The 13712-nt window shown below is 35.1% G+C and overlaps 2 protein-coding genes and 1 pseudogene across 2 annotated transcripts; all 3 read right to left on the minus strand.

The window, feature by feature from the left end:
* Positions 1-253: 253 nt before the first annotated feature.
* Positions 254-2994, minus strand: LOC145636533 (pre-mRNA-splicing factor ATP-dependent RNA helicase DEAH1 pseudogene; annotated as a pseudogene).
* A 1544-nt stretch (positions 2995-4538) lies between these two features.
* LOC145636534 (F-box protein CPR1-like) lies at positions 4539-5924 on the minus strand. The gene has a single exon (XM_081688115.1). The coding sequence runs from the start codon at positions 5922-5924 to the stop codon at positions 4539-4541; it is 1386 nt and encodes a 461-aa protein (XP_081544241.1).
* Positions 5925-6712: 788 nt separating this feature from the next.
* Positions 6713-13476, minus strand: LOC145634346 (IAA-alanine resistance protein 1-like). Its single transcript, XM_081685768.1, has 11 exons — positions 12946-13476; positions 12495-12578; positions 11994-12043; positions 11402-11453; positions 10578-10685; positions 9364-9614; positions 8889-9023; positions 8642-8749; positions 7427-7528; positions 7291-7335; positions 6713-7202 (listed from the first exon to the last, which is right to left on the minus strand). Exons 1-11 carry the CDS (start codon positions 13283-13285, stop codon positions 7047-7049), a joined length of 1431 nt encoding a protein of 476 aa, XP_081541894.1. The 5' UTR covers positions 13286-13476; the 3' UTR covers positions 6713-7046.
* Positions 13477-13712: the final 236 nt, after the last annotated feature.

A 13712-nucleotide genomic window follows, 5' to 3' on the forward strand; every position in this document is an offset into this window, starting at 1 on the left:
GTTTATACCAGGCTGTTAAACCATTATGTTCCTGGGGAAAAAAAGTTAAGTCACTCTGCTATAAACCAGAGAATTTCTTCTTCTTTCGTAGATTGCAACAATTTCTTATACAAACAAAAAATTGCATTGTCTAAAATGTACATATACAAATTTTCTTGTTCGAGATTAAGGGGAGAGGGAAAGGGAATCAGAAAGTGTGTACAAATACAAAGGAATTGGGAAGGAAAAATAATCAGTATATATTTGTGATCATTCATATCATTACCTTCTAGGATTTCAGTTAATACAAATTGATGAAGCATAAGCTTCTTAGATTATGTTTTATTCTTATATAAATCTCTACAACTCATCTTCTCAAGCATTCCTTCTTCAGCTAAAAGCAGATAGCCCCTTACCCTGTGGCATTCTCTTTGTGTCAGAGTCTTCGACATCCTTCTTTTTATAGAAGTGAGGAGCGATCTCAATCAGCCACTCTGGTTTCAGCTCGATTACTTGTCTCATATATTCTTTGGTTGTCAAAACCAGCTCATGGAATACAACCCACCTTGGCTGTGGATGTATCTGTGCTAAGCTTGAACTAGGATGAAGGTATGCAATCTGAGGATGCTTAATTGTCCTATAGGACCCGTCTTTCTGTAACTTTGCTGAGTGAGGGAAGAATCCAGCTGTGATAGCCTTTTTGATTGCGTCCAAATCATTCAGATTAGATGTGACTTCTATTTCAACCCTCTCCAAGAGCCCATTCAGTTGATCTCTTATATCCCTTGCGCGTTTCATACTCTTGAACTGAACAAAATTCTCGTAACACCACATGCTTCCATAGTCATATGATTTCCATTCATTGTAAACATTGAGAAGAGCAATATGATCTCCAACATTCCCCTCACTGAATCTCACTCTTGCATTATCTGCAAGGACTTGTTTATCCTTGGGGCGGTAAAAGATCGAGTTGCCTATAGAAAGCATTGCTGCAATCGTAATAATCTCCTCTGAGCATCTATACTTCTCTGAAGCAACAATCATCTTCGATAACATGGGATCAAGGGGAAATTCCGCCATTCTTCTTCCAACTTTTGTCAATTCACCGTGCTTATTCAGAGCGCCTAGTGCATATAGCAACTCAAGAGCTTTCAACAATGATTCAGATGGTGGTGGATCCATGAAATCAAAGTTCAACAAGTCCTGAATTCCAAGACATTTGAGAGTAAGCACAACATTTGCTAGATTAGTCCGTTGAATTTCTGGGACAGTATTATCTTCCAGTTCCTGGTAATTATAAGCAGTATATAATCTGTAACACTTACCTGGACCTGTTCGTCCAGACCGACCTGCACGTTGGTTTGCTGATGCCTTAGAGATTGGCTTAACCAACAGTGACTCCACTCCTGTTCTTGGATTATATGACTTTATCTTGACAAATCCCGGGTCTATAACATATTTGATCCCCTGGATCGTTAGAGATGTCTCTGCGATGTTTGTGGCCAACACAACCTTGCGTGCTCCTTCAGGAGTAGGTTCAAATATCTTGTTCTGCAGATGTGTTGGTAGGTTGGCATAAATGGGGCATATGATGAGTTCATCAATCTTCGTTCCGAGGCCCCTAGTTCTGTGCTTCAATATCTCCTCTACTGTTTCAATTTCTTCTTGTCCTGTGAGAAACATCAGAATATCACCAGGTGGTTCTTTGACATGTATTTGGAGTGCAGAGACGATCGCGGCATCTAAATAATTAGCCTCTGGTGCCTTAGTGGAGTGTATCTTGACCTCATAAGGCCTCCCTGGAATCTTGAAAATCGGGGCTGAATCAAAATAATCGCTGAACTTCTCAGCATCAAGAGTTGCACTTGAGATGAGTAACTTCAAGTCAGGTCGAAATCGAGCAACATCCTTGACCAAACCAAATAATATGTCTGTAGTAACAGTCCTCTCATGTGCTTCATCCAACATGATAACACTGTAACTACAAAGGTCTGGTTCACCAAGGAATTCACGGAGCAGCATACCGTCTGTCATATACTTAATACTCGTCTTCTCTGATGTACAATCTTCAAAACGAATGGAATAGCCTACCTCATGCCCGAGTTTCACACCCATTTCTTTGGAAACACGAGCAGCAACACTCATTGCTGCAACTCTCCTAGGCTGAGTACATCCAATCTTTCCAACTTTTGTATATCCAGCTTCATGCAGATACTGTGGGATTTGAGTCGTCTTCCCACAACCAGTCTCACCGACAATTACGAGCACCTGGTGATCTCGGACAGCATTCAGTAATTCATCTTTATAGCCATAGACTGGCAGGGTTTTCTGCTCTTCCTTAATCTTCACACACTCAAATTTCTCCAAATCAGGATAATTTTTTTCTCCTTCCACTACACCTGTGTTTATAAACTCAATTTGATCTCCGAAGACATATTCATATCTGTTTGCCTTCAATCTTTTGTTTTTAGAACCGAAGTTAAGGGCTGCTTTTCCCATCTGTTGCTGCTCCCATTGTTCCTGTTCAGCGAACGGATTCATCTTCTTACCCTTTGATTCACCATCTCTGGAATTCTTTAAAGCGACAGCAAACCTTTTCTTCTGGTTCACTCCAAGATCATATGCATCCGGCATTGTATACTCACCGCAATCATCTTTCATACTATTTTTGACAATCAGGTCATAAAGATCCTGTTTGAACCTGAATTCACGGCGCTCTGATTCAGTCAACTCAACACTGTCAAACATGTTCTGTTCATCTTCTATCTCATCTGCAAGCTCTTCCGACTTCTTTTCCACCCTTTTCTTCAAGTACTCTTGTCTCGATATAATTCTTAGTGCTCCGATATCATCTTCCTTTTCCTCCTTTGCCAAATTTCGCAAATGTAGCTTTCTTGTTCGAGCAGCATCCCTTTCTTTGATATTTCTCTCTAATTCTTCCCTCTCTCGTTGGTCGCGTAATCTTTCCCTTTGCTCTTCAGAGACGTATGCTTTCAAGTCTGCGTCGTTCTTCATTATAGAAAGAGAACTGAGATTGATAATTTTTTTTCTTCCTGGTTTGATGATGCAAGTGACGTTGTTTTTTATATGCAAAATTAACCTAAACGGTTAGGAATATATGAAAAATATTACGGAGTATTGTAATTTGTCTTATATAGATTTGGATATTATATTTATGGTAATTTGATGTTGTTTAGGATAAGAAAAATTTATATTTGATAGAGTTTGATATTGTTTAGGTTTTCTTTTGTACAATGCAAAACTTCAACGATTAATAACTTTAATTCTCCATAAGTAAAATTTGTAAAAGTTATATATTATGATAGTACTTCTTGAGACGAATTCAAAATATCCAACATGAACATATTTTTCCTTACAAATTATTCACAAATGACGGTCAAAGGAGGAGTGGTGAATAGTGTAAAAGTCAAAGCGGATCAAGTAAAAAAGAACAGAGGAAGTATGTTATAAATATTGACCAACAATATAAAGCATTTATGTGATGATATATTTTCCTAAAAAAGAAAACAAAAACACGTGGGGCTAAAAAAAAATCAACTTGGGGCTCAAGCATTTTTTTATAAACTTGGGGCTCAAGTATAAAATAAAAATTAAAAAAATAAAAAACTTTTTTTTTTTGAGTAGGTTTAACGATTGTATATTAACTTAATTTAATTTTTATCCTAATAAAAATTAAAAGAAGAGTATAATTTTAATTTATTTCTATTCAAAAAAAAAAATAAAATTTATTTTTATTTTTTATTTCTTTTTATTTATTTATTTATTTATTTTTTTTTATTTTTTGTTATGAAACAGATTAAAGAAACAAATGTTAAATAGTGGTGTACATTGTTTGAGTGAGAGCTTAAACGTTGCAAATCTAGCAATACATTGTTAGAGTTATGAGAAAGATAAAGAGTACAGAATGATAACTTATTATTCATTCCTAAACGATGTTCTTCATCTGTACTAATAGAGGAAGGAGGGTTTAAGTCTAATTTACCCTAATCATATAATTAAAATGTTTCTGAGCTGGATGACTCATAACTGTGATGAGTAGGGGAACTGATGTACAATTGTACACAACGCTTTGCTTGGTAAAATTAGTAGAAGAACATCAAATACCTAATTGCCTTCAAATGTTTAATGTCTCTTTAAAAAATTGTAGATGTGTAAGTACATTTTATGAAATTTAATTATATTTATACTAATGTGATACTCATTTAGGAGTTATTCGGTCGGGTAGCGGTTATCTCAAAATAAGTAACCCCGATTACACATATGATGAGACAAATATTATATTTCATACTTCGCATTATATATCAATCTGCTTATTCATGTCATTATTCCATTCATTTCAAAACTCGATCCAACTATCCAAGGAAAACAAAAACTAATTAAGCATGATTAAAGAAAAAAGATAAGAAAAAAGATAAAAAGCTTGAGCCTTTTCCTAAAGAAATGCTCTCAACTTAAAACTAAGAAAAATCTTATAATAGCAGCAACTACTCTAAACAATAAATGGTTAACAAAAAGAAGCTAACACATGAGAATTATACTTAAACTAACTGAAAGATTTTCTCGCTTGTTTCTGTGAGAAACATGCGAGGTGTAGCAAAACTTTCAATACATATCTTTACTCTAGTAGAATAGTGATGACCTCCTGTATACCCACATCCATGAAGTCCAACCTTGTTTATCCTCTTTGATTTCGGATTATACCAACCTAAACCATACTGAGTTCCCGGCAACAGATACTCCTGTGTTTCTACGCGATAAGCCACAGGAATTCCACTTCCGTTAGGTACATTGCACACCTTTGTCCATGACTCCTCCACTCCGTACTCCTTCATGATCCATAACCCGAGATGTGTAGAGCTAATGCCTCGAGACATCAAGAGGCATAAACATCCATTTAACACTCCAAGCTCTACGATGTAGGGTTTTACTATAAACCCTTTCATAAAGTACCCCTGATATAATTCCTCTGGCTCTGGCACTGACATTGTACCCCATACTTCGTTATGAAGATCGAAGGTAAGTATTGTTTCCTTCGAGTACTCAAAGATTTGTGGATCATATTCGGTGATATTCCAGTGTAAGTGGTTGTTTACCACGACACCATGGTTATGTGGCTGGATATATAGCTTATAATCATTGATGTCCTGTTCAAATTCACTTGCAAGCTCCAACTCAGGTAAATCAATCATCCTCCATGAAGGGTTACCTTTAGACAAATTGTAAATAAGAGCATTTCCTGGTGTAAAGCATACTACCTTGTAATAGTGGCTGTAAATATCATAACCAAATCCGAAAATCGTGAATTGAAATGTTCTTACTACATCTCTTTGGAGAGGTTGATCATCTAAGTTCAGCACGTAGGTTGAATCATGAGTGTTGTGTTTAGAGGAATTAAAATTTATGGCAGGTAAGATCTTCCAAAAGCTGGAATGTTTTAGGTCGTTAATAGACGGGTTGCAGACAGCAGCGTGGTGCGTCCCACATAAAACCAAAACCAACCCATGGCAAGAGCCGGCAATATCAATCCTCCCATAGGTCACCTTTTTGGGACGAGGTTTACAAGGGAAACCATAGTTGCCTCTACTAATTTTATCTGGTGATGGTTGAAACGAGGGAGGCAAAATAAGTCTGTTGATATCGAGGTTCTCGATGTCGTTACAGTCAAGGTAAGCGCGGTTGAGGAAAGGGAAGAGAGTAGGTGTGTCATTGATGTGGAGGGTGGTACGCCAAGTTGTTAAGATGAGGGAGCAATTAGTAGAGTTGATTTTGAGGGACCTAAAAAGATGTTGTTTGCAGAAATCATGGCTTTCGATGAGGTTTTTCCATGACTTGCATACACATTTGAATCGATGGAGAGATTTTACAGGCATTCGCGACAAAATTTCTGTGGTTACCTCCACAGGAATGTCTCTGTAATATGCCATAGTTTCAAACAAAGAACAAGAAATATGATGAATGGTAGTTTTCTCTCTTTATTTGAGAGGAAGAAAGTTTGTGAATGCCAGGATTTCCATGGGATTCTAGGTATGGTTTATGAATGGAGGTATTGTTAGAGGTATTAATAAGATTCATGAGATTATATGCATTGCGATATATTTTGGGAATTAGGATTTATTTTAGTGAATAATATGATAAATATATGGTACTTTATTATCTTATGGGAAGTTATTATAAGGTTAGTATATTATATTATAGAGATTGACTATAATCTATTAAATAAATATGAAGTACTTGATTATTTTTTCAAGAATATAGAAGCTTATACGATAGCTTTATCCTAAACTTGCCAAAACCCACACATTTGTCCACATAAATTTTCAAGCTCATACTCAATTATACTATACTCTTTTACTTTCTTATACTTCTTCCATTCTTTATAATTGCATTTTATTTTTAGACTTCTAAACTACTCGCGCATTCCATATGCAAGGAAAAACTATAATCACATGGAATCTTTTAGGTTCCTTTTAATAAAACTTTTAATATTTCAACATCTAATTTTAAGTTAAAAGATACCGAGAATATAATTATAGATACTAATGCTATACCAATTACGGAGTATTTTTTTAAAATAAATTATCAAAGATTCCTCCATGTTACTTAGTTAATCAAACCAGAGTTTTTTAAACAATAAATTATCAACAACTATACCGGAGTATATTACTTAGTATTGATCATACCAAATGACAATCATGTTGCAAAAAATAAAATCAAACATAAAAATGTACTCAATCTATGAATTACCCCGCAAACTACATACAAAGAATACAAACCAACTTTTTATCATTTGATTTATCTGCAGTTAACAACCATAATCGCCATTTGATAATTGTATTGAGATCCCTTAATGGCTTAATATGATTTTTTTTTTCCTAATCCTAAGTCTAGGCAATAGATATATTAACAGCTTCCTGAAACACATCTATGCCAATCTTCTATTGGGCCACTAAACTACAATCTTCCAAAATTCATATAACAACCAAAAATAATGCCATTTTTAGTTTTCGCGATTTCTGGACAGGGGGGAATTCTTTTCCCAAGGATTTTCATTCTACCAAAGATATCCAAAGAGCAACAGCCATTCCCAAAATGAGTGAGATCAGTTGGCTTACACTACTTTTTAGTCCAGGGCTCCCATTATTGTTCATCTCAGCTAGGACCCCAGCAACCGAGATATAGATGAATCCACCGGCTGTGAACCCCTGCAAATGGTACAAAATAAATATTAAATGAGAAAAATTTCAACAAGATTGTATGAATTCCAGAACTGAGAATGACTACATGATTTACCTCAATGAGAGATGACTGTCCTGGATCCTGGCCGAGAAGTAAAGCCTACAAATATGCAAGGTTTTTCTTTGATGAGTAACTTGAAAAGAAAATGAATAGGAATGTTTTAGTTAAGTGAGACTGTGAGACTACTCACCAGAGCTGTTCCTGCTAGCGCTACGAGTGCTGATAGGAAGTTGAAAAACAGGGCTTTTGACACACTGAAACCTGATCGTACCAAGATTCCAAAATCACCAACCTGCATAACACAAAAAAGCTGTTAATCTAGTATCTTTTAGCTCTAATGCTACTCAGGCAGATTTATTTTTTGTTAATAATAAATGTTAAAACAGCAATAGCACACTATAAAGCAGGGAAAAGAAGGAAATTTTTATTATCTGAAATAAAGTCAGATCACAGAGCGTAGCATGGCCAATCACATAAGTATATCAAAATAATTGACGTGGGTGCTGATAAGTTTCTGAAAATTCAGTATGTATGCTGATAAACTTAAGAGTTCAGGCCACCAAAAAGAATTATCGGCCTATGTAAGTCAAGAGAATAGTACTCACAAAGATTGGACTTTTTATTACTAGGGCATTATTTTTTTATTATGATACTTGGTATATAGGGTATTCTGCAATTTCCTAGCTTTATTATGGGAAAATCTGACTTTTGATATTAAACTTTTTACTCCAATTCTAGAGATCAACTAATAGTTCCTCATTTACTTCTGTCTTATTAACAGCTAAAACATCTACTCCATCCTCAGTAAAATATAATACAGAGTACACAGTAGTTGTACATGACAAATTATAGCTCTAGATGGTTCTACAGTAACTATGCACAATCACCATCAAGGCACAAACACAATCAGGAATATTTATGTATACTATTATGTCGTGGAATCATCGTTCTTCAACAAAGCCAAGCATACCCATTTATCTTTTACGTAAGTATTATATATGTGAAATTGTTGTTCTAGAACTTGCCACAAGGATTTGAACATGATCAATCATTAAAAAATTACAAATCTCAACACAATCTTAAAAAAGAGCACATAATTATATTTTGAAGTAAAAACAAACATGAAGAGCAAAAGCAGTGGCTTATTCTTAAACATAATTCATGTGAGACTTAAGATTAAGATCTCAATACACACTGATAGCTTGAAATACTGCTAAGGACTTGGTTTTTGTACTAAGCACTGTCATTTACCCAAAAAAAAAAGAAAAAAAAGATAGGGGGGGGGGGGGGATGTGTCACAAAAATGCAAAGCTGTGCTCCTAAAGTTATAAATAAGCAAAAGCAGAGAGAACAATTCGTCAGCAGTAAGAATATGCAAATAGAATCATTATTCATAATGAAATACCTCTTGAGGGATTTCATGGGCAAGCAAGAAAATAGTTCTAGACCATCCACCAACAGATCCGTAAAGTAAGAATGCACTTCCTAGAGCCATGCCATCAGTGAAATTATGCTGCAACAGTTTAAACATTACATCACGTCAGAGACAGTACTTATTTTAACCACAACAGTTACCATCTTCAATCTTGGTGGCAACTCTGGCAAGTCTACCACCAATCAAAATGCAAAACCACTACATGATACATACTCACCACAGCATCAGAGAAGAGATTAAGATAACCAAAGACCAGGTTTGATGGTTGTTTTGCAGGCTTTGCTTCACCCACTTTCCTGTCAGCAGCATCTATATCCGATTTGTCATCATTGGTGTTGGCATTTTTATTTCTCTGTACACCAAATGAAGTCACAATGGATTTTAATAGATATAAGTAAAATTAGTTTAAAACTATATCATGATCAATTTTCAGAGGATCAGAGCAGTGGAAGTACTATATAACCTCACAACATAAACCTATTGGTTTATAATCACAATTGAGGAAACCTGGTTCAGAATTTATCAAGTGGCAACAGACAAACAACATATGAAGATATGCCCATTTTACAGGACATTGATTACAAAAAGTATTATGTGCTAGCAAATGTTGCCAATGATGTTATGCTAACTAGTAGACTAAAAAAAAGAATAGTTCAATTGAAAAACTAAAGGCACTAGTCTTTTGAACTCACCTTTTTTAGTTCCGTTTGGGACCCGGAACCTTGCTTTGACTTTGAAGTAGCATCAGCAGCTCCATTCAACTTTTTCTCTTTTGATGGCTTTTCTGATGATTTCTCATCAATATCATCATCATCCTTAACTTTTTTACTGCTTTTATTATGGCGATGATGATGGTGAGCATGAGTCCCTGAATGTTCACCCCCAGAAATTTCTTCAACATACCTAACTATCTTCTCCACAATCAGGAAAACCACAATGCCAGCTGCAGCAACACATAGCAGAATAAGAAAATTGGAATATTTTAACATTTGACTGCAAGAGCACAATTGCATGTTAGACAAATTATCAAGCCTAAATTTATAGAAACCTCGTGAAAATTATGATCAACCAAAATGCAAACCAATATAGCAACCATAACTCCTATGCAAGTTTTAGATAAGATATATAGTGCACAGCCTACGCAGCAAAGATACAAGAAGTGTTATGAACAGAACCAAAGTATATTTCATAACTCTGTTCAGAAAAGTAAATCAAAGGGACAATGTGCAGATGCAGAAACAATCAAGTTATCCCCAGTGGTTAAATTACAGTTGATAAAATAGGTAAATTGTGTAAATTATTTCATTTCATTTTTTTTCAACAACAGTTGTATTAGAATCGAATCTGCTTAATCAGAAACATCAATACCAACACACATATTGGTATGATTCATTCACATTCACCATGACAAGGTATTGACAAGATTCAAAATGTCAAACAACTTCAGTCAAATTTCTGAAATCTATTGAAAAAACTTTCTACAACTTCAGTCATAAGATGCATGCTATCACCATCAAGAATATTAAATTTTGTAAGGTGTGATAAAGCAACTCGCCAATCCATTACATCCAAAGCATACAGCATCTAACAAATGACACAAGAAGAAAAGTGGAAGAGCTCACTCATAGGGTCATGTACGAAAAAAAAAAATGATACTAATACATCTCAATCATACTTTTAAAAAATAAAAAATAAACACAATGGTTTGGCAGAAATCTTCAAGGGGGGAAATATGTCTGGAATAAGGAAAATGACGTACTTTCATTCATATCTGAATCATTAACAATCAGCAAAGTTCACAAGAATACATAAGCCTTGTGAAAATGAGAAGCTCGAAAGTGGTAACATGAAGGCCTTGATGAAGAGCTAATGTGGAAAAAAAAAAAAAGAAGCTAACCACACTTACATAGGACTGACAATCCAATGGAGAGATCTTTCAAAGAATGAGCATGAGAATGTGAATGTGATTCTTCAGAATGAGCATGTTCATCATGTGAATGAGAGTGGCCACCACCTGTATAGATGCCATACACCTTAGATATAATACAATATGCCCATTCAACTACAGATTGACAATGTATTAACGGAATAAACTTTTACACAATTGATAAATTCCAGTAAAGACCCAGCTTCTGAATGTTAAGCATGCATGGAGATATTAAACATCAACTGCCCTATCATCAAATGTCCTGCACAAATCACACTAGAAACCCTACCTGTCTTCCTCCCTCCATCTACATTGCTTCCTTTACCTAGAAGAGTGACTATGGATTCCACTTTAACTAATGTTTAGGATAATGTAATCATTTAGATGTAGCACAGGATGTCAACTGTGCTTTACTGTGGACCTGTAACACTGATTTGACTCTATAACAGGTATCCGCTGAAATATCATCTGGGTTATTTGAACAATAAACTGATGAAGTGTTTTAAAATTTCAGATAAAGGCTCTAATCATCCATAAGTTTTGAACTCTCAGATAAGTTAAATTCAAACAAGATTGGAAGGTTTAAAAGGTGCCCTCTTCTTCCCATAATCCCATTTATGTCTTCACGTATCCAAGCAATGAGCAAAGCAGAGCAAGGGTCTATATATTGTAAAAAATATGTGCTCACAAAGGGTAGTATAAATGTATAATGTTAAAACCATACAAGATTGAGGATAAGCAGAATTTGACTTCAGAAATAAATTGATGAGTGCAAAGATAAGGTAGGGTAAATGTATTCTTACTGAAAGCATGAGGTAATTGATGCAAAAAGGCATCACCCAACATAGCTCCAGCCTGCAGACACAAAAAACATATGAAAACACCGTGATGCCAACAGGAAACCAGTGATGCCAGAAATACTCCATGAATATGAAACTTCATTTACATATTTAGAACATACTTCTATAAGATTTTACTGCAACCCTCCCCCGAAATGAAATTAATATCAACACTTTTGAAGCAGAAAAAAAATAGAAGTTACAGACCACAACAAATATATTAGGCAGTTTACAGGACCAATATCTGCTTCCCCTTTTCTTTAGCATAGACAGTTTTTACAACAAACTGATACAGTATCATCTGATTTATAACACGGTTTCCTCGATAATTCACAGTGATTAGGAAAACCACATTAACAAGTTTATAATTATAATTACATATAAATAAAGAAGTTTTAAGTTTCAGAATGCCTTCCAAATGTTCCAATAACATGATTTTAATATCCTCAGTCTCATATTCCATTGAGATAATATTAACAATGTTTGAACAAATTTTCACACCAATGAAGGACAAAGGGGATAATAAAAAAGTCATTACAGCTCAAAGAAACCTGACCCCAAATATCGCCAATGCATCAACAACCGCCTTGGATGGTTTACCATTTGCTGCAATCAAAAGAAGGTTTCAGTTTTCCATTCAAACATGCATCAAGAAGTAATTTAATTGTAGCATTTGGCACTCTTCAAGCTTAAACCATAATCAAATTATCAAATGGGTAAACCTCTTATTTTAAAGTTTTAAATATCACTAACAATTCTAGGCACGGACTACATATTTCGGGATTAATCCAAGAATGCACTATCATCCATTCAACATAGCACTGAATCACAGCTGAAGTTCTTCAGACCCAATTCCAAAATCAAATCAATTACTATAATCCCCAACACACACTCACCCAAATAATTTGGATTAAGTAAATGGTAGCTAGTTAATTTAATTGGTAAAGTCTTCAGGTGATACCCAAGACCAAGAATCAAATCTCGTCTACATCATTGTTCTTTGCAGCTATATATACACATTGCACCCGATTACAAACAAAATGAGGAGTAAACTCACCACACAAAATCGGAACAATGGTCAAGCAGATCAAAGAAGCCAAACTCACCAAAAGGGAACACCCCATTGCATTAATCCAAAGTCCTGATTCCAAAAAATAACACTCCATTATTATAAAATTAAAATTCCTACTCAAATTAATTACTCAAAAAACACAATGCAGAACACAAGAACCCCCAATTTCCAAACATACCCAGATAGATTATTGCAACAGAAATTAAGGCATTTTAGTACCAAGATCGAAACATTATAGAATTCAGAAAAAAGGGTAAATTAGGGAAGAAATTACGAATGCCAGAGAGTTGCTCAAAAAATCCAATGTAGAACACAAGAACACCCAAATTTCGAAACATACCCAGATAGATTATTGCAACAGAAACTAAGGCATTTTAATACCAAGATCGAAACAATATAGAATTCAGACAAAAGGGTAAATTAGGGAAGAAATTACGAATGCCGGAAAGTTGCAAGTGGGACCCATTAAGGTGATCTTCATGGTGGTGATGATGGTGATGATTGTCTGATCCAAAACCGTACAATTTAAGGTCTTCTTCCTCAGCAAGCTCTTCTGGAAGTAACTTCCTCTTATCAACTGATTGATCAATCTCATCATGATTATGGTGATGATGATGATGATGATGATGATGATGGGTGTTTTCTTGGTCATGATGATGGTGGTGATCATGGGAGCAGCCATGGTGAGAAGCAGGGGATTGGTGCCCGATGCATAGATCTAAGAGGGTAACCAAGAGGAGTAATAGCAAGATGTGTTTACTCCTTTGGACCGCCATTTTCGGGGTTTAAGGAAGAAGACAATGGAGTTGAGAGAGAAGGAAAGAATTATTGAGCAAAGTGTGGGGTCAACACTCAACACCTTGATGAGTATTGGAAATCGGGTTGTGTTAAGGTGGAAATCGGGTCATTTAAATCGGGTTGTACTAAAGTAGAAATGGGGTCATTTAAATTGGATTTGATTTCAATGATTTTGGTTTGGGTTATTTTGAGAAGAAGAGTTGTTTGGTTGAGTATATTTAAATCTGAGAGGTTCCGATCTGGTACTCTGTAATAGTGGAATACTTTTTCCGTTCTTTTACTTGATTGGTTCCTTTTATCACATTAGTTAATGCAAAAACAATCAATAGCTTTCATTCTTTATAATTAAAAGTAATAAAAGTTATATACTACTATTATGATATTACTTATTGAGAAAATTTTTAA

The sequence above is a fragment of the Chenopodium album genome, chromosome 6 (genome assembly GCF_948465745.1).
Source record: "Chenopodium album chromosome 6, dcCheAlbu1.1, whole genome shotgun sequence".
NCBI lineage: Eukaryota > Viridiplantae > Streptophyta > Magnoliopsida > Caryophyllales > Amaranthaceae > Chenopodium > Chenopodium album.